Raw genomic sequence first — 25,381 nt, forward strand, 5'->3', positions numbered from 1 at the left:
TCTCGGTCTCCCTGCTAGACTGAAGCTGTCCCGAACCTCAGACCGGATGATGCGGGTTTCGGTGCTCCGGCTGGCCGCAGCGCTGGCTCTGTTTGCCGCAGTGTGCGGCTCTCGGGCGGAGGTGATCGATGACATCCTGAGCAGCCTCTCCCGCGGAGTGTCCTTCCTGGAGCGGCAGCATGAGCACATCAACCTGGACGGAGTGGTGGGGTTCGTCATACTGCAGGGTAGGACTGTTTACCAGCTGCAGGAAAACATCTGGAGAATAACAGCTGTTTATTGTTTGCTTGTTTTGGTGAAACTCACTGATTTGAGATGCAGGTGCAGATCAGACAGGTTATACAAATATGCAAAAGCTTTTAAACTGAAATGCTTTTAACCTCAATGTCGACTCAGAGGTTTTTGTCTCGCAGTGCCTGAAAGTGACACATTTTCTGCTTCACTCTCAGACTTTTCACTGATCTGTGTTTTATTTTACAGTAAAATACAGTAAAGTACAGGGCTGCCAGTACAGCTACTGCTCTGACATTTGTTTTTATGACAATGGAAACCCCAAAGCAATCTAAAAATAAAGTAAATCTATTTTTTTTAACCCTTCTGTCCAAAAACAAATGATGAACATTTCCAGAATAAAAAGTGTATCCCCCCCAAAACTTTGATTTTGTGGCCGTAGCTTCTTAAAGAGCTGAAGTGGGAAGTCTGCGATCCTGTCTATCATGTGTATTCAGAGCACAGAGGATAAAATGATGGTCAGTATTTCCTCACAGCATTTAATATTCTGAGTGGCCAGCTTCTGGGTGCCTGCTGAGGGGCAGCAATCTGCGCAGCATTAAACTGTAAAGTCGCTTACAGTAGGTCACGTTACACATTTTTTTAATGTGAACATTTGATGCTGTAAGGACAAATAAAAAGGAAGCGTGTGACAGTCTGAGCTGTGGCTCTGATATTTTAGTCCACTCCACAGTGACAAGCATTTAAATCTTGTTGGTTTCAGCAACTTTGAAGACAAACGGTCTTTGTTTTGGTTTGCGTCACACTGTTTTCAGGTCTCACCACCTCTCAGCGAGCAGTCCGCGAGTGTCTGCAGACGAGTCAGGGTCTTCCATGTGTAACATTATTAAAAAGGTGCAGATTAAAGCTCGCTAAATGACACAACGCTGACTGAAGCTGTGCCGGCCACGTTTGGCTAAATCGTTTCTGCCGTGGTTTGTTTTCTCACCAGGAAAGTGAACTGACTTTAATGTGAGGCCGTGTTTCCACACAGAGCTCTCACAGAGATCATCTTCATGCTTTATTATCTTTTCTCATAAATGCAGATGTGCAACAGCTGCTCTGCTCCTTATGAAACAGAAAACAGCAGAAAGTAACAGCTCAGTATTCAACATCTGCTTGCTTTTCTCATTTTAGACACAGACTGTGTCTGTGAAGTGACATAATTTGAACCTTTATATTTTCTGTATGTTGACAATACACCGCAGTCTTGTGAGAATCACAGTTTCTAACTTATAAGGCTTTTTGTCAGTTTTCCATCAATCAATCATGAAGCTGACCTTGAAGACCTCGGTGGATGTAAGTCAGAATTGACAAACTCAGCCTGCTCCAGATTTAGAGAGATGGACATGATGTCACACAGGAGCTACACCTGCAAACCTGTTGGCAACCAAAGCAGTCACACAGAGGCTTCTGTGCAGCTGACCTCTTTGCATATGCAGCTGATTTCACCTAGACCCAGCCGGTCAGGTAATATTGAGACCAGAAGGCTGCTGGCTGGTCTGTAGGTCTGTGTGACTGAGGCTGAAGTAAAAACACTGAAGAGCTCACCTTTGAAATAAAACAGGAAGTAAGCCAAAAGAGGGAAAACACAAAGACAAACGCGAGGGCATGAAAAAGAACAAAGGAAGATAGTGACAGAGCAGAAAACCAAATAAGGGCCTACCTTTCAAAATAAAACAGGAAGTAAACCGAAAGAGGGTCCATCCACAGGAGGACACAGGCAGAGGAAATTAAAACCATAATAAAAGTACACTTATATCCTTTCAGACAAATAAAAGTATTCAAGTGATTCTTTTATTTTACGAATGAACTCTTTCTTCCTGTTCTTGTCTCAGCTGAGCTGAAGGAGGCGGTCCGGACGTGGCCTCACACCGACCCGGTCAGCTGGGCTCAGAGAACCACCGCCGTCGCTCTGGTCAGACGTCTCGACCAAAGTCTGGAGAAGGCTAACGCTGCACTGGAACAGGACGACCCAAAATACTACAGAGGTGAGACTTTCAGACTCCATGTCCCAAAAGTCTGCAGGTACAATGCTGATCCATTTAGTGGTTAATTCTTGGAGCTGTTATGGTCTTTATGTGGAAGAAATTTTTTCAGATATTAAAACATGAAAAGGCTCAGGGCAGTCTCAGATATTTATTTTTTATTATCACACCTCATATTTATGAAGGTAAAAGTGTCAGTGATGTTAAAAAGTTGTTTTTCAAAAGTGACACTGAAACACACTACAGGTGAGTGAACACAACATCGAGAACAGACACAACAAACAGTCAGAAGGCTAAGAGACAAATTTCAGTTTCACTGCTGTGACATCTGTAGGTGTTTGCTGAAAGAGGAGGAGCTTATTTAAAGACTGTTTAAACTTATAGGGGCTGTTTTTTGAGTTAGATTTGTATTTAATTATGTTTTTAATCATCACGATGTGTTGATTAAGGTTTAATTACATTATTTAAATATCTGACTTGAGAGAAATGAGCAGACAGGTGCTGCACAGACGTGCAGGTGAGGTTTGTTGAGATCCTGGCAGATTTTAACAGTTGTGCGTTTCTTGCATTCTCCTCTCAAGAGTTCGAGCCCCTGTTGTCGTGGAGTTTCTGGCTGATTCCTCAGGAATGGTACACCACAGATCCCAGCCTGGTTTATCCCTCCACCATGACAACTGAGTGTTACGACGAGCAGCTCAGTGACAAATGTCTGACCCTGCTGCTGGGAACCTGGTATGAACCCACACCAACACCCCAAAGAGTCCGGCTTCAGAGGCTCTTTACTGTGCTGGTTCCCCTACATTTGGGTTGTTGGACTGTGCCAATTACTCACTGGCCTCAGCCTGTTTTTTAACTTTAAATATGCTGATTTACACTAAAAAGAAGGTTCTTTATCTCACTGTAACTGCCAGTAGTTTGGATTGTTTTTCACTGCTGTGCAATTATGTATGAAGGTAATAACACCTGTTAGCTGAGGTGAGGACACTCACCTGCCTGAGACGTGTGTGTGTGTTCGGACAGGAAGATGAATGGGACGCCATGCATCGTCACCAAGCCCTGCCGGGACACCATGACTCGTTTTGGGTGTCCACACTACTCTCTGTCCCACCAGCTTCTCTACTTCATGATCGGAAAAATGGTGAGCAAACAAAGATGGAAACAACATGTAAAACCATTCAAAGACCCATAGATGTGTGTAACACTCACAAATGGAAAGCATTTTGGAGAAAGAAACGACCTCATTTTAGGAAGCCTCACAGAAAGAGGGGCTCAAATCCAGATATGATCCTCCTGTGTGGAGTTTGCATATCGGCTCAATCTGCAGAACCTCTGGTTTAAATCAAAATACCAGATAAATGCTGCCTATCTCTGCCCAAACTGTATTTTAAATCTTTTACTTCCTGGTAAGACTCATTACATTTTCATTAAGAATTTTCATTAAGAGTCTTTACATTTGTATGTTTTTCCCAGTAAAATACTGAGCCAAAAGCTCAGGCTGTAGACTGCTCTAAACACTGGGCTGTAGAGCCATAGCTGTGAGCACAGAAGCCCCACCCACCCGCTCTTCAAAATATTCTGTTTATAATGGGCAGCCAATCAATAAAAAGCTCTCTTAAAGGGAGACCAGTAGAGAGCCTAAGACAGAGCCTTGGGGAACACCGCAGGTGGCAAAACTACTGTTAGAAATATTTGATTATCTAAAGTAGCGAGGACCATTACAGATTTCAGTATGAGGGGAATTTATGAGCTTCACAGTTTGACCGTTTGGTATTTCCATTTCAGAAAGGCTGCACTAATCTGCTGAAAGGTGACACACGAGCATCCAGAGCAAACATGACTGAACAGAACTACCAGAGGATCTTCTGCTCCAACATGATGAAGACCAACCAGGACATCAAAAACGGTCTGACCGAACAGATGGTCGACATCTTCATCGAAAACAGTGAGTATCGACATTTTCCTGATCCGTTGTTATTCCAGCACGCAATTTAAGCATCATGAAGCAAAGTGAATTCCCATATTTAAAAAAATGTCTTTACTCATATTTTTATATTTTCATGCTTTCAAAAAAGCTCAAAAATTAATTAATTTATAAATATAAATGACTGATTATGATAAACTCATAAAAATGATCGAAAATGGTGATGATATGGTTATATATGGTTATGTGAAAACCATATTGTCAAATATTGATGTCTCCTTTTGGAAGAGATAAACTAAAAATATTTACATTTCTTAAACATTTGATGATTATAAATCATGAGCAGTCAACTGTAAATAAATTTGTTTCTGAGTTTCCTCTCTGTGTTGGCAGTCCTGATTTGTGGACTGTCTGGATTCTCTGACTTCCACAAAGCCGACTGGCTGCAGCACATTCTGAGGCTGCAGGACGAGGAGGTGGGCTGCTTTGGGAGAGACAGTGAGTACCATAAAACCTGCTACAGTCTGCTGAAATGTATGTTCTTAGTCAAAAAGACCAAGTATGTCAGACCTCAGAAATATAGCAACGGTGTATCTTAGAGGTCTTAATGAAACAAAGATGGCCACTGATGCAAGAATATGCAGGTTTTTTATGTGTTGACTGTGCATTCATACAAGTAATGGGGTGAGTGGATCTCTGTCTGATGTTATATCAGTGAAAAACCTGCACGGGATCTGAATTACCTGCAGATTTCTTGAGAAATAAAGCAATTGACGAATTACAATAATTTGTTATAGAAGCATATTTCAGCACTCCAGAAATACAGTTTCTAAACTTTTTTTTATTATTTATTTCCTGATTTCTTTGGACAGACCAGGAAACAAAGACTGCAAATAGAATTTTTTGCTTGTTTTTCATGAAAACTTTTAATAAAAATAATGTGTGAAGTGGTAGTCAGGGATCTGGGATTTCATGTTGTCATCTGCATACCACTGAAAATTTTACATGCTGGTGAATAATAATGCTGCCCAAGAGTATGCATAATAAAAACTGAAGAAGACCTAGAATACTTCCTTGAGGAACACCATATTTCAGCTGCCCTGAACCATTAAATCACTAAGTTCAGCAAGTAGTAATTATGTAATAAGATACATAATAAATATATTTAAATATCTATTTAAATACAATGAATAATAAACTTTTTATATGCACTGTACTGATGTATTAACCCATTTGCCATTTGATGTATTTTGAAAGAAATTAGTTTAAAAAAAAAAATCACCTCCTAATTACTGATGTGGATTACATAAGAATCAATTATCTGTATTTATCTGTAGTAAATTACTGATTTCTGGGCAGTGATTGTGAACGGATGGATGGGCAGTTCATTCTCTGTTGTTCTCCTCAGAGAGCATCATCTCACAGATCATTGGAGACGAGCTGCTGGAACAGCTGCAGCCTCACAGGAGAGTCAAGAGGAGGGAGAAGATACTTCCAGGTCCGTTTAAATTTTTCTCAGCTGAGGATCTTTCACGGCCTGCAGCTGCAGAACGTGTGAAGTGATGATGAGGCAGTCCCAAATGCAGACTTAACAAAAAACGAGCCACTTTATTCATAGGCTGCACAAAAACAGAAGCAAAAGGCGAACGGAGATAGAACTAAACTAGCTATACTAACTGGGAAAACTAAACACAGGGAAACTTAAACATGAACCACGAACATGAAACTAAGAACTTGGACATGGAAAGAGAAGAGGAATAACTGGACAAGAGACTAGAGGAACCTGACACAATATATATGCACAGACACACACACGAGGGTGATTAGGAGAAGCAGAAACACACGGGGAACACAGCTGGGACGAATTAGGCGTGACGAGACAGGGAGGAAGCAAACCTGAACACACTGAACACAGGAAAGCAGACTGTCAAAATAAAACAGGAAACACACTAAGACGCAGACTAAAACATGCAGCATGACACGGGCTGGGAGGAAGGAACGCACATGGGACCAAGACAGACTGGGGAGACAATGGGACGAGACACAAACAGTTAACGGAGATGAGACATGGAGGGAGAGAGAGAGGAAGTGAGAGACACCGAGAGGGCGAGAGACAAGACAGGCTGGGGACAACAAACATGGACGCACACGACTGACAGGGGAGACGTGGAGTGAAACACAAGGAGGGGAACATGTGGACACAGAAGGGAGACGAAAAACAACGACCCGACTAAGACATACACAGAGGGCGAGGGAGCGATAGACACCGAAACGCAAACACAGACGACAAGACAGATTCTCACAGGAGACACGACGACAAAGGCACAAAAGGGATTTGACAGACCAGAGAACATAAACCAGAAATGAGCAATAACTCAGTGACATGGAAAGGACTAAACGCAATACTAAACGATAGAAAACTCAATCATTACATCTCAGGAATCACAAAAACACAATAAACTCAGAGCTGGATCAAATGACCCAGAACCACGACAGGATCGTAACAATCACATCAGCTCATCTTCAGCCACTGTGGCTAAAGAAGCTTGTTACAGGAAACAGTTTCTCAGCTTCGTTTTGTAGGTTTGGAGGAAATCTGAACAACGTTGCTGTTGTGAATTCAGCGGAGGTCAGATTAAAAATGCAGTTGGATGCAGAGCTCTTGGAGCTCATATGCTGAAAATTTGAAAAGTACTTCATCTGATTTAGTTTGGGGGTTTTGTTATTGTCTAATAAACTCTGTTATTTTTCATCTGCCAGACGGCTGTTCCAGTCACATGACGGCAGTGGCGGTCGGTGCTCTGGGAGGATACCTGAACTACTACCTGACAGAACAGGACATTACGAAGAGGCCGCTCTCCTGAGGGGCGCACACACGAGACAAAACACTGTAGATCATCAGGTAGAGACTTTCGTCATTGGTGAAATGAGGCAGACTCTCCACACCACATGTTGCTTTAAGAACGTAGTGTTAACATGATGAAAACGCCTAATGCAAAGCTGGGATGTGGAAACTAAAGCTTTATTTTCAGTCATGTTGGATTTTGTGACTATAACAATAAAGCTGATTTTTTACTATTATTATTATCAAACCTAAACAGTAGTGATGCTCCAATCATAAAAAAGGATGGCGTACTCGATGAGTAGGACCATGGTAAAATGTAAATGAGGGTTTTGGAGGATGAGATTTGGATTCATTAGACTTTTCAAGATCATCACAAAATATTTTCTGGCTCCAGGGGTTAAAGTGGGCCACGGGGATCCTGAAAGCCCACCTCCAGTTAATGAATGATTACATCTGATCGGCAGCTTTTAATATCAAGTGAGTTCATTTTTAATGCAGATCGGCTTTGCTTCCAGCTGCTCCCACCTCAACCGATCAGAAGGTGACACACGGCTGCGAGCACTCTGAGCCTTCAATCCTTCCATTTGTGTCAGAGTTCATGCACACAATAGGACTGGAATCTTAATACTTCAGCATTTAGCCATCACTACAGGAGGGGAGTCCACAGAAAGTGCTGTCTGAAATTTACAGTGCTGATATTGTAAGTCCCACACTGAGCTGTAACAGTGACGAGGGCAGAGCTGGTCCCGTTGTTTTCAGCTGAGAGCACAGCAGGAAAAAAATGCTTTGTCTTTATGTTTTATGTTCAGAGTTTGGGAACTGAAAATACACAGCTAAAAGTTTTTATACAAAAGAGCCCAAAGGTTTGCCCTGAGTTATGAAGTGGTGAGTTTAATTATTTTTTTGCATTGAATTAATTTAATTCAATGCAGTTTTATATATATAAATTTATAGGGCCAAATCACAACAAGAGGCGCTTTATATTGTACGGTAAAGACCCAGGAAATATACCCCTCCACCAGCCAAATCCCACTCTAACCCCTGTGCATCAGCGACATTGTGGCCACAACACAGTGTTTTTTCTTTGCTGTAGCCTCTTTAGGAGAAACTTGTAGTTGCAGTGAGTGAAAAACACAGAGGACGCAGCGTGGTGTGGTCAGAGATTCGAGGATCTTTGATGTTCGAATCTGCAGGATGTTTTTTAAAGTCTATATAAAGCTAAAAACGCTGATTGGAGCATCTCTATTTAAATCACATATTTACATTTACTTTAAGAAAAAACATCAGAGTCCGCCCAGGTTGTCTTCCTGGTGGAAAGCTTGAGATTTAGTTCTAAAAATATCTTTATTTACTTTAAATCATATTGTTTTTCACACGTATTTAATCGACAAACAGAGTCGGGAGCACCGGCTGCAGAGGACCTGCATGAACCCAATGCATGGAGATGAACTTACATTACTGTCATCATGTATGTTTATGTTAGTGAAATAAACATAACCAATAAAACTAAGGTCTGTTCTACAAACCGTTGTGTTTATAGTGATGATAAATGCAGTCCATTAACTGTGATTATATCAGATCTGCTCACTGAGATCACGTCCCAGCGCAGAGAAGCCAGACGAAGGCTCCACAGAAACACGTCACTGTGTTCTGACCGTCTTTTAAACCAAGTTTCTGTGGAACTTATTAAACTGTCATAACTCAGCCGGTAACACCTTTGTGATGTCACTTGTTCCAACCAATCACCTCATAGAACAGGGCCTTGAGAAGCCGAGCCTCGTAGGTGACGGTGTTCTTGCCGATGTGAATGCGGACCTCCTCCAGAGGCTGCTCGATGATGGCCGGCACCTCTTTCCCGTAAACTGCAGGAAAGCGAAGAAAACAGTTGGTCAGAGCATTCGGAGTACAAAATTACTTTTTACCACAGTACAGGAGGTATCAACATGAACATTTAAAATGGAAACACTGCAAACAATTTTACACTCCAGCTAAACAACCTAAAGTCCCAGCGTGACTGTGATGGATCGATCACAGTTTGAATAATGTGCAGCAGTTAAATGTCTGTGGCGCAGAGGACCAGAAACAAGCAGTGACACCCTGAATGTGATCCGATTCCTGATAATTCACTCAGGAAAACTTCAAAAAGTGTGTTTTGGATAAACGTCAGAGGCTCATATCAGCAGGTGGCTGAATGGAGCACCTGCTGACTTCTGGACTTTTTATAACCCTAAGCATCAACATTAGCAGTTTAAGTTGCCACCATGTTGCTTTCTCAGAGCTGAAGAGGACTGGAGCTGTGGTCAGTTTCCAACTGTGTGAAGAGACTAAAGATACTAAGCTATCACCAAAACTTTAACAATCACTAAAAACTGGAACCTGTACACGAACATTTTAATCTGAAAAAACAGAGTAAACCCATTAAGTGTGTCGTCACACTGGTGTGTTCTCGAGATATTTCTGCAGGCGTGTTTGTGACGGCTGCTCACCCTCGCAGTGCTCCAGGAACTGAATGCACTCCTGTACCACGGTGTCCCTCAGCATGACCATGTGTTTGGACATGTTCTCCAGCAGGGACAGGAAACAGCGCTTGGCGTAGAACCATGTGTCCGTTCCCAGCTACACATAAACAAAACAGATGAACAACATATAACCAGACTGAACGCCTCAGCTCCTGCCAGCAGTATTTGTTTAGTGAACATTGTAAGCTGTAGTCATGACAGTTTAACCACACAGGACGGTTTCCTGTATAAAATGATTTGAAGTGAATGATTTGTAATATGTATTTATTTAGACTGTAAGCCCAACAAGGGACAATTGTTGAAAATTAGCAGTAGCTATAAACCTATGTGCGGTACATCAGTCTCATATCTTGCACTTGAACTATGTTAAACTGCACTGTCCCTTTTAAATAAATAAATTAAAATTAAGTAACCAGAGACGAGAAGCCGGCGTGCATCGTGCCAGGTTTCACATTCCTGTAGTGCTCTCTGCTTTTACTGTGGATGTGACTGGATGGTGATTGTTGGAGGGGATGAGAGACGAGATGCTCAGGATGACGGCTTGTGTTCTCAGCTGGATTTTAGTGGACTCAGCTGCAGCTGGACTCCGCTGATGTTGTGACTGAACGGGATCAAAAGGTTCCCAAAAAGAGCAGCTCGGCCTCGGAGAAGGTGCTCGGAAACAGAGTCCTGCAGGACTATTTGTTGTTCAGATATTTTTTAATCTTCGGACACAAAATCCGAACACTGCAATTGGGATTATCTCCATTTAATATTAAATTAAGCTAAAGCATGGTTAGATTTCATCAGACTGTACAAACAAGCTGTAAGTGGAGTCAGATTTCACAGAAGCTGCAGATTTATGAATAAAACTAAACCATGAAGGATGAAATGTTCATAGGACTGCTTTTGATAAAACTGTGCATGTGCATGGTTCTCTTTTTAAGTCTTAATCTAAAACTACATGCATGAGTCTCTAATCTATAACCATGAACGTAGACATGGAAGCGAAGAAGACTGTCCGGGTGTTAAGCATATTAAAAAACCTCCATGAAGCTTGTTTGTTCCTGTGCCTCCTGCTGCTCCTCCTGCAGCTGATGGGTTCACAGAAAGGTGGGGCTGGTTTGGGCCCAGGCCACCAAGCATGCTCACTGTGGCTGTGTTTTTCCATCAAAGCCATTAAAGGCTTGCACTCTGTTTATTTTGCTGTGTGTCCTTCCAGTGTTAAATGACACAGAAGTACGTGGTCTGTACGAGCCCTGCTCGTTTTTGTGTGGGAAAAGGAAAAATCATCAAGAAACAAGATTTTAGTTTTCTTTTTTTTTTTCATCCATCTGTAAGAACGATGCCATCCAGCACTGATTTACTCAGATGAGCCCGTCGTTACTAATCTGAAAGTTCAGTCAGTGCTAAGCATTTAGCCCCAGCCCTTACACCAACACCAGGCTCTGATTGGAGGCTCACTCTCCCAACAGATGGCCAATCAGCTGCAGTCCAAGAAGCAGGACTGCGGAGGGGGACTTAAAGTGTTCCTGAGCGGAAGCACAGTCGGCCCCTCTTCTCTCACTGAAGCTGATCGCTCGGTTGAATCATCATCGTGATTACAAAAGTACTGGAATCTTGCAGCTGGACTAAGCCAAAATCTTCTGAGTGTTGTATTCACAGTGTGAGGATCACCAGGGTGACCTGCTTGATTTTCTTTTCTTAGCTGTAGGCACTGGGAGCCAGTCAAACATCAGGGGCATTAAACTGGGCAGTAGGAGATGACGTTGGGGTCTGCCTTGGTGACCCAAAGGACTCTGTGATCTTTTGTATCTGACTGATACAATCGGTGGAAAAATGTCTGACCTTCTTGTTGTAAGGCTCCAGGCTCTTGATGACACGGGAGATACCAAAGTCGTAGTTTCCCTTTGCACAGTACAGCGTCCTGAAAGACAAAACACAAGTGTGCAAAAAGAGGTTTCACAGAGATGATCTTACTGATGATAGCAGGACTTTTTTCTTCTTCCTCTCTAACCTTCACATCAGAAATGATACAAAATAAAATACTTAGGACTGATTTCTGATTGCATAGTAACGCCCTTTCATTGCAACTGAAGAATACAGTAAATACCTGCTGACTGTCCCCATAAAGCTCTTCCTGTGTAATCAGGATCCGAGTGTGGGACTCACCCGATGACCAGGTTGACGATGCAGAGGTGAAAGACCTTTTTGTCGGGGTCGTCGTAGGAGATCTGCTCCTCTTCTTTCTCAATCTTCCTCATCAGCTCTTCAGCCTGTTAAACCGGGACGACATGCAGAGCTCATCAGAGTCAGAGAAGTTAGAAGACTGTGTTAGCCGAGAGATGCTGTCCTGCTATTGCAGATACTCGATTCTGGCCTGGGCCGTCTGCTGCTCTTCCTTACACCTTACCTGTCTACTCTCAGACTGTCCGTCATAATAATGAGCCTTTAATCACAACAAAGGCTAAAAGCTCCCCCCAAAAAAGTCATCCATCCTGGATAGTGAAGCTAGAGTTTGGATGAAAGTCTCACACAGGGACCTGATCAGACTCCCAGCGGGGAAAGGCTGGAGCTGGAGCTCTGAACGTTCAGGCAGTCTAACAGCACTGCTGGATTTCAACATGTTTCCATGCCCGGCTTTTTGTTTATTCTGTCACCATCAGTCTGGAGATAAAATAGTTTCTGCTGTGGCTTTACTATATAACAAAGAATCAACAGTGACAGTGGCCATCACACAGGATGAGTACAATAACTATATGTGTGCATGTGTCTGAACAGATATGCTTCAGTTTTATGCAGACTCTGTGCTCCCTCTCTCTTTAGGAGGACATCCCAGTGGACATTAATTCAGTCTTCTATCAGCATATAAATGCTGCTTCATCGTTTTTCTCTACAGTGGGAAGGGACATTAAACTGGAATAGGGTAATTAATTTATTTCGTAGACATTACTATTTCTAATGGAAGTTTTGACCTCTTTTGTCTCATCTGAGTGTGTCTGCTTTTTAAAGCAGTGCTTTTCGTGACTTTCATTACTTTCATATGCGTTATAAACATGTTCTTCTGGATAGAAATCATATAGAAACAGCTTTGGGCTGACAGTGACCATGTCTGTACGTTACCTCTTCGTTTTGGCTCGTCATGATGTAGGACACGCACAGGTTGGCTAGGACCACGGCGCTCACGTTCAGGATCTACAGAAGCAAACACAAACATGGATCAGAGGCTCGACCACTGATTTCACAGGAAATCTTTTCAGTCAGCAGCAGAACCTTTAAATTATCCCACTGATGTGAGTTTAAATCTGAACTGGAACATATAAGAAAACTGCGGGTGTTTTCACAGCTATAGTCCGTTTACTCTGGTCCGAATCAGCTGGGTTGGTAAACTTGTAGCTTTTTTTCAGGGTTTGGTTTCTTTTCTTGCGTCACTACAAACCACATGAGAATGTTCAGTCTACTGATTGGCCAGATGTGTCTGAGGTGAGAGAAACAAAAGTAAATACAGGAAGAAGGTGCTTTGCTCTGGACTACTGCACGGAGCATGGAGAAGTTTTTAGCTAAAACCTACAATGTACAGCTAGTTTTGGCTCAGATCGAGGTTGGATCATGTTCACACCATAAAACAAATGCTCTTTGGTCAACACTGGTGCAATTACTGCGTTCACACCTGCACAAACCAACCGCACCAAAACGAACAAGAGTTTGAATTGAACGGACTAAAAAGCGCAGGCGTGAAAACACCCTAAAAACCTCTTTATTCCCCAGTGTTAGTGTGCTCTGTTAAACACTCCAGACCTTCAGCCATGTGACTATCTGAAGTTGTACAACATCAGAAACACCACTGCAAACCATCATACTAAACAGCAGATTCATGCACAGATAGAAACTGCAGAGGCAGAGAAACAGGTGTTTGGTCTGTTTTTTGTTTACCGATGGTTTGCACTTGCAGGGACACTCCTGTATGTTACACTGCTCCACCTGGACAAAAAGGCACACTGTCAGCTTTTAGCGCTGACGTCACACTGTCATCATTTGGTGCCCACAGGTGAACAGGCAGGTAATAATCCGCCCTAAAGCACTCACATTGTCGTAGTGCTTCTTGACGATGGGCTCGTAGAAGCCGATAGCCTCCTTGTACTTGTTCTGCATGAAGAGCACATGAGCCACGTTCAGCTTCCAGGTGTCGTTATCGTTGCAGTACTCCACCGACTTCCGGAAAATCTTCTCCACCATCTGGAAGTTCTCGCGGTTCCAGTAGATCTTAGCCTGAGCCATGAGGACCACGATGTACCTGTGAGAGATGCGGCCAATCAAAAAGTAATCCTCTGTTACTGACTTTGCTTTGTTTCCATTGAGGAAATAAAAACATGACTTAGTGTGTTTATGTTTGCGTGTCCTCACTTTTCCTGCATCAGTTCGAAGTCCTGCACAGCTTTCTTCTGCAGTTCCTCATCTCGAGCCAGCCTGGTTTCCTGCAGCTTGAAGAAGATGAGTGATTCACACAGACATTTTATTTGTATTCAATCCTGTCCTGCAAGAAATCGTCAAGATCAGCTGCAATCCTGCAAGCTCCTTTGCAACCAGCCTCCAAACCACTTTTCATGGTTCTGACTTAACCCACAGCGCCACTCCTATAGCAAAAGCATGTCTGATATATAACCCCACAAAATAAAATACAGGCAGTGTGAAAATGCTGTGTGCAGTAAGACAGAAAGAGAAGCGTGAGGTAAACAACCTGCTTTGTTAGCTTGCGTAGCTGTTCCGCCAGTTTTCCGTTCATCTCTTCAAACTTCCTGAAAGCCTGAAAAAGAATGCAGGTAATGAAACATGACGGACACAAAAACAAATCTGATGCTGAACCATCAAACTGTCTTTTCCAGCCAACTGTCATCCACAGCATTAGTTGTGTTTCATTCACAGTGTTGACTGGTTAGCTCAGTAGGTTAATGTACTCTTTCCAGATTGAGAAATTTATGGTTCATGTTTCTAGGACTCGCACTAACGAGTATTATTTTGTAATTTCATCCTTTTATACATTCTCTGCCGATTGTCCAGGTCTGGGTTGTGGCAGCAGCAGTCTAAGCATAGGTGTTAAGACCTCCCCCTCCCAGCCACCTCCTCCAGTTCTTCTAGGAGGCTGGTTAAGTGTTCCTAAACCAGCCAAATTACAAAACCTCTCTAGAGTGTCCTGGTTCTGCTCTAGGGTCTCCTCCCAATTAGATATCCCTGAAGCACCTAGAAAGGGTCCAGGAGTTATCCTAGTCAGAGGCCTGAATCACCTGACTGACTCCTTTCGATGTGGAGCAGCAGCTCAACTGAATGACCGATGTCCTCATCCCATCTATGGCTGAGTAGAGAAACCCCTCAGAGGAAGCTGATGTATCTTCAATGCTGCCTTCAGTCAAAACGCCGAACTCGCGGTGAGGGAATGTAGACTGAGCCATAAACAGTTCCTCTTTACCATAATGGACCGCTACAGCGTCCTCATTGGTCCATCTGTCAGTCTCCTCTCTGACCTTTCGCCTCACTTGTGAACAACACCCTCACATAACTGAAACTCATTCCCCGTCCTGGAGTTTGCACTCTCTTTGTTTTTCAGCTCAGGTGTAAAGGTGCTAATTCTCATTTCAACCACTTCACCAAAACAATCTGTTTCATTTACAGTCATTAAAAAGAGACTCAAAAAAATCTTGCACATGAATCCAAGTGCAAGCTGGAAGTCGACATTTCAATGAGACAGACTTGTAGACAAGACCGCCTAAACCAAGACCAAGACAATACAAGACCAGAGGGTATTGAGACCAAGACAAGACCAAGACCAAGACAGACCGAGTCAAGACCAAGACAAAGTCGAGACGAGACCGAGACAAAAAACAGTCTTTAAACTGCAGCCAGATGCTGCTTCGTTTACGGGTGTCAGGCATATTTATGTGTTTTTGCGATGCACTCGCACAGCCCTCCTCACCGCTGTCTACTGTCTCACTCACTTACTGAGAGGACAGACGCACGCTCCACTTGACTGTCGCGTCCATCACCCTCTCTGTTTTTCACATAATGATATTATCCTATATCCTTGCATGTGATTGGCCACAATATGGAGGGATTGGAGCACAGCTGAGCCACTGTGTGAGAGCTGAGCAGCCAAAGGAAATTAAGTGAGGAGCCGGCTCTCGCTCAATGGGAGTCGACTCTTCTGATTCATCACAAAGCGCTCTCTAAGCACGGCTCTTAGAGCTGATGCTTTGCGCATGACACATTATCGAACGTTACGTTGTGTGTCATGGATACTGTTGACTCCAAATCTCCCGACCACTATGTTGATCTGAGACAACAAGACTGAGACAGCAAGACCAAGACAAGACCAAGACCATGTAAAAGTGGTCTCGAGACATCCAACTCTACAATGAGAAAAGTTTTAACAGAGCTTAAATATATTTTTTGGCCCTGAAAGTTTCATATCATGTGGACAGTTGGTTGATTTTATACAGAGCATTAAAAATAGCTTCCTATTGTTAATAAGGTGTCAGGTGTTTTATGCCGTACCTCCTCTGGTGCCGTCTGGCAGGTCAACAAAGCATCAAGAAACTCGTACATGTACTGAAAAAGAAAAAGAAACAGATGACGATTGTTTTTGTTATTACTAGTCATATTTGTGCAGACCACACTACACCAGATGTGCTAATTAGAATAAAATCAACTGGCTGGTCTCTTGTGGATACTCGTTACTCACCGGGGAGAGGAACTTGTAGGTGAGATGTGCGTTTTCTGCCAGGACATCAGCTGCCAGGTCAAAGTACTGTGAGAAGTCCAGCAGAGAAGTTAATGCCATCTTAATGAAAGACTTGCAGCTCTTTGTTTTCAGCTCTTTCCACTGGAACTCACACCACACGAGTCCAAATCCCTTTGCAAACAGTGTTACTCCCTGCGTGGATGCTCACTGGTGGAAACTGCTGACATGCTACAGAGAGGCGTCGTGGTGTTTATGGAGAACAGCACAATAAATCTCTGAATAATGAGGTCAGCGTGAGCGCAGTCAGGAAGAGGAGCTGTTTAGAGTTTATAGGGCTGCCAATTAAAACTAACTGAATGGAAAATTTTAATTTACGGAGGAAAAAGAAATTTTACAATTAGACATTAATTGTAAAACTGTTGTCTTGGAGCAGTAGATCTGTGTATCGATGCTTAAAGTCAGAAACTTTCATCATCTCCTTATTTAAACTGGCAGAAGCTTTTGTGAAAGATTTTTCTTGGTTAATTTCTCTTGAGATTTATTATCTTTGTTGTTACTTTCTGTCTTATTTTGGTAATCTGCAGCAGCTACTTCCTGTCGTTGTCTGTTTCCCTTCCTCTGTAACTTTTTGCCACACCCGATAATTTTCAGCTGTGTCTTCTTCTTCTCAGTTCTTGGTTATTCCACCTGGTTTCCCTCCTCGTGCGCCTTCGTGTTTCTGAGATTCCTGCGTTGTTTGGCCATGTGGACGTTTTTTAAAATGTTTTTTTTTCTGAACTTTTGTAAACTAAAACTGCTTGTTTCAGTTACCTAATTACCTGAACTAATCTGAGCTGTTACGAGCCTTTAAAGCCACGCTGGAGTGGGACAAATTATTTTCCACACTGTTTGCTGGATCACAGCAAGAGCCTGTCTGAAAGTCCAAATAGTGCTAAACACAGCACGTTTCATATTGATGTGTTTCTATAGCAGAATAAAAGCCTTCAGCAGGTTTGCTACAGCAACAGGAACAATTACCAGGATCCTATTGTTCTAATTTCCATGCACATATTTTTGTTTTTATTAAAATGTACCTTTTACTGAGCCTCTTAGCTCATCATCTCTCTGAAACACAAGCTGTTTTTAGTGCCATTTAAGACAACCTGCTCCTGATTGACTGACCCTCAGAAACACCAGGTTATAACAGCAGCTGCGTGTGATGATCATAGTAAGGAAATATACTGTCACAGGGCCAAGAGTAGAAACAAAAACTGAGTGTTTAAAGCAGCCTGAGCTTCTGGCCCACAGTGAGTACTTGTACATAGGCTACACTGACTTTATCAGAAACTTTGCTTATGTTTAATATGAACATCCACCACTGGAACATGAGATAAATGACAGAAAATCAAGAAAAGCATATTTGACCTGAGGTTTAGCAGGTCAGTGTGAGTCTTTGCTGCTGTAGTTGGTCTCCTTCAGATAAAATACTGCTGCGTACCTCGTGTTTGCAGTAGAGCAGCAGCAGGTTTCCAAAGGTGACGGGGGGGAAGGAGGGCTGCTGCAGGAGGAAGGCCAGCTTCTCGAAGCCCTCCGACGGCTTCGTGTCCATGTTCAACAGAGCCTGGTTGTGGAGTGTCACTGGGTCCAGTTCCTGAAAAATACACATAATATAGGATATGAAGTACATAATACTGCACTGAGTGTACAAGAATAACTGCACTTTTTCGAATTGAAGCGGGGCTGATTGCTTTTATAATGAACCAGATAAAAGACAAGTTGTACAGACTTCAACAGAAATACAAACTTTCATCGTTTGTGAGTTTTCAGTTGTTCATTTTGTTCCTTTTTATTGTTAGTGTATAAAAAAGAGGCACAGCTGGAGGTACAAACCATGCAGGGAGAAGGACTCTTTGAACAGCCTGTTTAAATTCTTGTTTCAGTTTTTAACGATGATGAAGCTTTTTCTCCTTCATTGTTTCTGTGTATGAGCAAAAACACCAGGTCTGAAAACGGTCACTTTGCTCCTCGTGGTGAATTTAATTAAAAGTGGCCGAGACTATAAAAATGTCACGAGCACCATTACACCTGAGATCATGAAAAACTGCTGTGGCTACAACAGAACAGTTTATGATGATGCGGTGTCAAACATCATATTTAATTGACATCATTTAAAATGATGCTCAGAGTCGAGGATGGCTCATTTTGTTAGACGGTGTTTGTCTCGTCTCCTCTCTCCTCAAATCTCCTCCTCACCTCCTCTGCTCACATCTCAGGTGGGAGGGATTAAGGAGGATGAGCACCCTGATTCTCCCTTTGTCATATTAGGAACAGAGACATCCTTCAAACTGGCATACTGAGACTGAGTTGCAGGTTACAGTCAGGAGGACAGAGGAGACAAGGAGGCACAGGTTAGAGAAAAGATGAGCCCCCTCCCCCCCTCGCCCAATGAGTGGTTGTCTATAGTGATAAACTGTAAAAAGATGGTGTTTAAGTTTTGTTCCACCGATTACTTAATTCACAAAAAACAAACACTTTAAATCATCTAAATGACTAGAATAAATAAAATAGATACTTTGTATTTTATACACTCTGGATCCATTTCGTTTGAGTGTTGCTGTTGTGGTCCCATTAATTTCAGGCTTAAAAAATTTGGGTAAAACTTCACTTCCTAGTGTTTCCGACTCAGTGCACTTTGCATGGATTTCCACTAGGGGGCACTAGTTGTTCTCTCATAAGCCATGACTCAGAGGCAGTGACAGGCTGGACCAAGGACAGTGTCCCATCTGTACATTAATTTTAATGAAGTCATCTTAGGATGATAAAAATACCATCATTACCTCCATGTAAGCCTTCACACCCACGTCTCCATTCTAATCTTGAATTAATCTCTGTTATCTACAGGCTGTCAGGCTCAGCGAGCCCAGGCAGCCTTAATTCAGACAACTACTGAATAACAACACAGAAACATTCATTTCCTTCCTTCCTTTATAATCCCTACGTGCCTATAACCCCAACTGAAGTCTTCACCCTAACAGTAATGAATTTGTGTTCATGGGGACCTCCAAACATGATTGTGCAAACAGTTTCAGGTCCTTACCTCATCTGATCTCGGGGGCATGTCCGTCAGAGCCTCCTGAGCTGTTTTCACTGCAGGAATCCACATGGAACACAACAGAGAAGAAAACAGGTCGTTTCAGTGCACATAGAGGATTTTCTCTGAGAAATTTCTCTTTGAGAGATGAACTTTATGAACCTGGGAAACTTAAACAGAGCAGTCTTGACAACTTCATAAGGAAAATCGATAATCATCATCTGCAGGCGCCCCGTGGAACTGTTTTCAGATGTACTGAGTCAATTCCTCAAACATGAGCAAAGCTGATTTTCATCCTCACTCTCTCTCTCTCCTTACCTACCTGTCATTTAACGCTCAATATCTAATAAAATCAAAACTGTAACATATGCCACAAAGCATTTACATTTTTTCTACAAAAAGTGTTTTTTCTGAAAAAACAAAGTTCTGATCACTTCTTACTGGACTAAAAGTATTGCACTGGTCCTCTGCAGAGCTCTCCAGACCACCGTCTACATCGGGGGCGTCACAAAAACATTAGTCTGAATTATCATTTAATTTCCATAAGTAACCCCCAAACATGCCTAAGACATGCTTTCCTGCAGTCACACTAGATAAAACAGTGGCTGGAGACTGATCAACATTATTGACCCTGCAAACCTGAACAGACAGGTCTTTGACCACTCGCAGGCAGTTGGCTACTTCAGAGCAGGTTTGGTGGTAAAACGGCAATAAGACGGAAACAGTGCTACCAGTCTGTGACTGAATGGGGTCCGGGTGGCAATTACTTGCAATCTGTTTGTGACAATATGGTGATTAACTGTGATAAATCAGCAAAAATCACAAAACGTGTACTGTCAACACAGAAATTCACACTGACTGCTTACACTCAGAGTCCAGCCTGAACCTCATAGAGCTGAAACACAAATAGTGACGTAGTCGCTGCATGCAAGTCAGAGGCAGTCTCCATCCTTGCTTTCAGTCTCCTGTCTCAAAGAGACGAGTCACAGATAATTTACGCTCATCGGTGCAGACTGACTCATAACGATTGCAACATTTTGGCAATCAGTCAGAAATTGCTGGCAAAGCTTCACAAATCTGTCTGACAGTCGTTCTCAGCTTGACGGCAACTGTTGCCTCCCATCAGGTGACCTGAGACGTGCAGAGGTTGAGAGGTAATGTGAGGTCTGAATCCAGGCAAGCCAATGATTTCTTTGCCATAAAACATTTGTTCCTGTCGTAACCAGTGATGCCTTTTGACCTCCAGAGGGCTTAGTGTTAGGTTCTACCTACCCCTTTAAAATGATTTTCTCCTGTTTGGCACTCCCAGCTGGAAATCTTTTAACAAAAACCTGTAAGGCTGACATGTCTTTAAGCAAGTTGTTTTAAAGGGTAACGTCTAGTTTCTGAAACTAGGAGTGTTTAGCCTAACCCTAACCCTCTCTCACAGTGGTTTTCCGGTGACGTGGTGGCTCTTATTTGGGGTTCATATCTTCCTGAAGCACACTTCAACACGCACACAGCAGGACCCTGAGATCAAATCACCACCAATGGTGTTGATGAGGTTAATAAGAAATGTCTAATAGCCAAAACATGCTCAGGATGTCCCCTAAAAAATTTTCTGAGCTCATCCCTGCAGCCTGGGTTCAGCACCTCATCTTTCCATCCGTTTCATGCAGCAGGTGACGCGGCTCTCCGTCCGTCTGACAGAGCCGGCCGTTTGATGTGGGCTTCCTTCCTGCATGTCGTCCTCTGATCACTGTTCTTTAAAGCTTTGGTCTGATAATGTGTCAGAGGGTGGAGAAAGAAAGGACGACAACCCTGCTTTTGAAGATTAAAGGAAGCTTTGCAAGTTCTCTTGCAGACGATTTTCATCTCTTTCTATCGGTTTCTGTTCCTCTTATGAACAGGGAAAAGTTTTACGGCTGTGACCTGGTTTAGGACGCAAGCACTGAGCCTGCAGCCAAGTAAGAAAACACACAGTCCCAACACGTTCATCAGTTAAAAATTCAAAGGACTGAAAAAGACCCAGGTCATCAACACTGACAGGTTCATGGTTCGAGTCCCTCGGTTCTAACCTTTTTGGCCAACAAAGTTAAACGCTCACTTTTAGCATTGAATGTAAAAGTGTACATGCTCCTTCTTCAAAGGCTTTTTCAGTGTGTTTAATCACATGCATAAGTTTTGCATTAGCTTGCTTACAGTAGTACCTGATGCTTAACAGACAGAGTGAAACTGCACTTTGAGCTCTGTTAATGTTATTACAGATCCTCTGAATAGCAGAATATGGTGTGCAGTTGTTGTGTCCATGGTCATTTAGTCATTGCTTTGCAGAGTATTTTTTGATGAATGTTGACATGTTTCATCTTTCACAAAATGTCTTAAGGTGTAAAACATTAAGGAGCACTGGCCACCAGACTCACCTCAGTGGAAGACTTCTGGATCTGTTTCTTGTCGTAGACCCTGTTTTCTCTGCACTGGTGAGGTTTTACACATGTGAAACCACAGCGAGCATAAACAGTTTTACAGACCTCTTCTTGATAATTGCGGCCTATGCAAAAATATTTTTAGGCTACAGGGTAAATATATAATTTTTTTCTATTTTTGTTGCTACACCACAAATGGCTGCTGGAAGCAGTGACTCTGAATATCGTCGAGGCATCCAGCCCTCGTAAAACACCAACGCTCTACAAACTCCAGCTTTAGGGAAAGTTTTCATGTAAGAAAATTCTTTTTATCCAAATGTAAACTAAGTTACAGTAATGTGCAAAAGTTTTGAGCCACCCCTCATTTTTTTTATATGTTGCAAAGAAAATGGGAAGTAGATGCAACAATTTATTGAAAGACATGCAGACACACAGAAATCCAGTGTTTCCAGCAAAAACAGAGTTTGTACACCTCTGAAGAGCTTGAAAGTCTGAACTCTCTTAGGAAACCGTCTGTAGTTTCTTTCTTCTCTTGGTGTTCAGGAAGGGTTCTCCACGGCTTTTGAAGGACATTCAAAGCTCTTCTTTGTTTCATTCTCTGCATCAATAATGTTGAGGTTCGGGCTCCTGGGAGGCCAATCCAAGACCGATGGTTTCTATCCATTTATGCTTTTACTGCATTGGCAGTAAATCAAACTATTGCCAGTCAGACACTTATCTTTGCTGCATTTCCTGTTTCTTGTCCAAATAAGAACTTTGAAAGACCTTCAGAAAGCTGGAGAATATACAAGTCTGGCTCATTTGAATCAATAATAAATAAGGAGCTGTTACGATGGCTTTTCTTATCAGACCCAGGACCCACGTCCATCCTTTATAACATAAACAGTGAGAAACAGCCGCTAACGTCAGGTTAGTCAGAAACCAAAGACCAGCTCTCAGCACACCCATGTGTCTTCACAGAGGATTTAGATAGCTATGATTGGCCAACAAGCTGTGGTTACACAGCATGGATAGGTTTGTGATGTTCCTCAGCTTTTGTGTGGTTGGTGTCTGAATACCGACTGTGGTTCACTTTACAGCCACAGTTGTCATCAATATTGTTTTTTACACGGGCTCGTCTGCCACCTCACTACCTCCCTAAGTGACGTGTTGGAAACAAATGGAGGTTCTTACAGTTCTTCAGCTCATAATTGATTGCAGCTTTGAGGTTAAAGGCTTCGATCAGGGCCGACTGATGCAGGACCAGCGTGTTTCCCACGCTGTGGATGTCGATGCCTTCGGTCGTCATTCCAACACTCAGCTCTGGTATGCAGAAAAAACCCCTCATACTGATCAAAAACATGATCTAAAAATAATAAATATCTAAAAGAGGAGAAAATCACAGCTATTTTTACCTGGATGTTCCTTGATTCCACGGTCTATGATCTCCCCGATATACTTGAGCGCCTGATTGTGGTTCTTCAGGCTGTAATAAGTCAGGGCGATGTTGTAGGACAACGCTGAAAAATAAGAGAAAAAAATGACACAAAAAAACCCAGAGGTGTACTTTTCATATACAATCATTTCCCAATCAATTTTATTTAAATTTAGGATGAATTCAAGTCATGTCCTGTTTCTGTTCTGGTTCTTTTTGTTTAACAGAAATAGAAACTCATCTCATCTGCAAATATTTTCGGTTAACCTGAAAAATAAACCCTTTCCACTGTAAAAAATAGTGAGGAGTTGATTACAAAAACCCAGAGACAGCCGATATTCTCCCACAGACTGTGGATTCTCCCGATAAGAAATGAAGGACAAGATTATTTCTGCAGGAGGAGCTGTTTGGGTCAACATGCTTTTTTATAGAGTCTGAGCACGGAGCAGATGAAGATGTGTTACTGGAACTTCCTTCCAGTGTTTAGACAGCGTCGTCTTATTGGCTGTTACGTGTGAATATTTTTGGGTTTCCAGAAACAATCCAGTGACAGTAAATAAATTGTATTTTGATTTCAGATCAGTGCATTAACTTTTTAACTGATCACCTGGCACGTATCCCAGCACTTGCATGGCGGACATGAACTTCCTGCAGGCCTCCTCATACTTGCCGTCCTGGTAAAGCAAACAGCCCATATTGTAGACGTAGTCCGGGTCGTCCGGCGGCAGCTGCTCCAACAGCGACTACAAAAACACAGCAGAAAGTGACGCTAATGAAGGCGTGTCTGGCTGCGCATAATAAGGATTAATCTGATGCTATACTGAACAGAAATGGTATCGTGTGTTAACAGATGACGTGTTAAAGCGCCTCACCTTGGCAGCGGAATAATCTTCCTCACAATATTTGATGCAGGCCTGCAGCTTGACCATCTGTGCCAGAGAGAGACAATAAACCGAAGGTAAAACAGGGACACGGCAACAGCAGCCAAGTGCTAATTTTAATATGGGGCCAAAAAAAAATTAAGAGCCAGTACAAAGTGTAATCTGTAATGAAAGCTGTCATCCAAAGCCTCTAGATGATATTTTTACTCTGCTCGAATTTTTACAATAGTGCATTAGCTCCACTGAAGGTATAATGTCACAAACCGGCCACAGGCAGGTAGAAAGGAAGAGAGGATAGAGTGGGCCATCAGAATAAAAATAATTCACATAACAGGACGGCAAAAATTTATGTTGTAAATTTGTAAATTTACAAGAGAAATCTAACCCAGTTACAGTTAAATATATGAAAATTTGTCACCAGCTTTCATCATAAATGTTTCCATTTTTTTCTTGTAGGTTTTAGGTTTTTTTATAAATAGGAGATCAGGAGATTTTTTCTTGCAAATTTACAAATTTAAACTTATCATTTCTGTGCCTGTCAAATATATTTGGGAGTATGTGTGGGAATAAAAAAAAAGATTCAGCCCCAACAAATGGCTGAATTGTCGTTACGTGACTACGGCTCCTAGCCGACTCAGTCTTAGCTTCTCAGGACTGGTTAGTGAAAACAATTTATTTTTGCTTTAAAAGTGACACGCTGACTAAATTAATTTTCACAAAATGCCACATTATTAGGCATAGATTATAGATCAGCCTTCATTCTTGCCTTGACAGAAGTTTGTCTTGGACAAGTGAGGAAGACGCACCACATAAAACAGCATTTATGATGCTGTTTTAAATTCATACACACAAACACACACTCGTAGCTTGACTTATTATCATTCAATGATTTATAATGGTGCTAAAGAAAATTTGCACTGATTAACTTACAAGTTGTTACCCTGCACCTTTTCAACAGCATATTAGAGCCACTGAAGGTACAATGAGGGCGTTGACCCTTGTGGTGTATATATTTGGTGATTTCAGAACCTGCTTTATCACTGACTCTTCAACTATCTCCTGGAGGAAGATGGAGGGAGCAGGCTAACTATCTCTTCAGACCAAATTTTGAATTTGATTTAATTAGATAATGTCATTTTAGCTCCGTTTTCCCTCCATTAGACCTTTGGAAAGTTAAAAATCTATGACGGAATAGCCAATGAGGTTATGTTTTTGGTAGCATTTGCATCCGTCTGTAAACACGAAAGCTTTTGAGTAAATTCTAATAAAACTTTGTATGGGTGTAAAGTGGAGTCATGTTAACAATCCATTAAAATTTGGCTTACACCCACCGAGGTTGTCAAGGTCAACTTCATG

General features: G+C 42.2%; 2 protein-coding genes across 3 annotated transcripts in view; one reads left to right on the plus strand and one right to left on the minus strand.

Moving 5' to 3' along the window:
- c4h16orf89 (chromosome 4 C16orf89 homolog) lies at positions 1–7,062 on the plus strand. Its single transcript, XM_031732242.2, has 8 exons — positions 1–227; positions 2,109–2,261; positions 2,840–2,990; positions 3,279–3,396; positions 4,041–4,200; positions 4,573–4,677; positions 5,588–5,677; positions 6,940–7,062. Exons 1-8 carry the CDS (start codon positions 47–49, stop codon positions 7,041–7,043), a joined length of 1,062 nt encoding a protein of 353 aa, XP_031588102.1. The 5' UTR covers positions 1–46; the 3' UTR covers positions 7,044–7,062.
- Positions 5,768–25,381, minus strand: part of flr (fleer) — a 22,385-nt gene continuing 2,771 nt past the window's right edge. The window contains exons 4-20 of one of the 2 annotated variants that reach the window (XM_031732239.2): positions 24,017–24,073; positions 23,752–23,887; positions 23,125–23,229; positions 22,904–23,032; positions 19,332–19,381; positions 17,733–17,885; positions 16,256–16,321; positions 16,069–16,122; positions 14,261–14,326; positions 13,927–14,003; positions 13,609–13,816; positions 13,456–13,503; positions 12,646–12,717; positions 11,695–11,798; positions 11,371–11,449; positions 9,511–9,640; positions 5,768–8,886 (exon numbers count right to left, since the gene is read on the minus strand). In XM_031732239.2, the coding sequence (XP_031588099.1) occupies positions 8,750–8,886; positions 9,511–9,640; positions 11,371–11,449; positions 11,695–11,798; positions 12,646–12,717; positions 13,456–13,503; positions 13,609–13,816; positions 13,927–14,003; positions 14,261–14,326; positions 16,069–16,122; positions 16,256–16,321; positions 17,733–17,885; positions 19,332–19,381; positions 22,904–23,032; positions 23,125–23,229; positions 23,752–23,887; positions 24,017–24,073 (1,671 nt within the window). In that variant the 3' untranslated portion in view covers positions 5,768–8,749. The remainder of the gene's footprint in view (positions 8,887–9,510; positions 9,641–11,370; positions 11,450–11,694; positions 11,799–12,645; positions 12,718–13,455; positions 13,504–13,608; positions 13,817–13,926; positions 14,004–14,260; positions 14,327–16,068; positions 16,123–16,255; positions 16,322–17,732; positions 17,886–19,331; positions 19,382–22,903; positions 23,033–23,124; positions 23,230–23,751; positions 23,888–24,016; positions 24,074–25,381) is intronic. The other variant, XM_031732240.2, reaches the window with a different exon arrangement.

The sequence above is a fragment of the Oreochromis aureus genome, linkage group 4, assembly GCF_013358895.1.
Source record: "Oreochromis aureus strain Israel breed Guangdong linkage group 4, ZZ_aureus, whole genome shotgun sequence".
Lineage (NCBI taxonomy): Eukaryota > Metazoa > Chordata > Actinopteri > Cichliformes > Cichlidae > Oreochromis > Oreochromis aureus.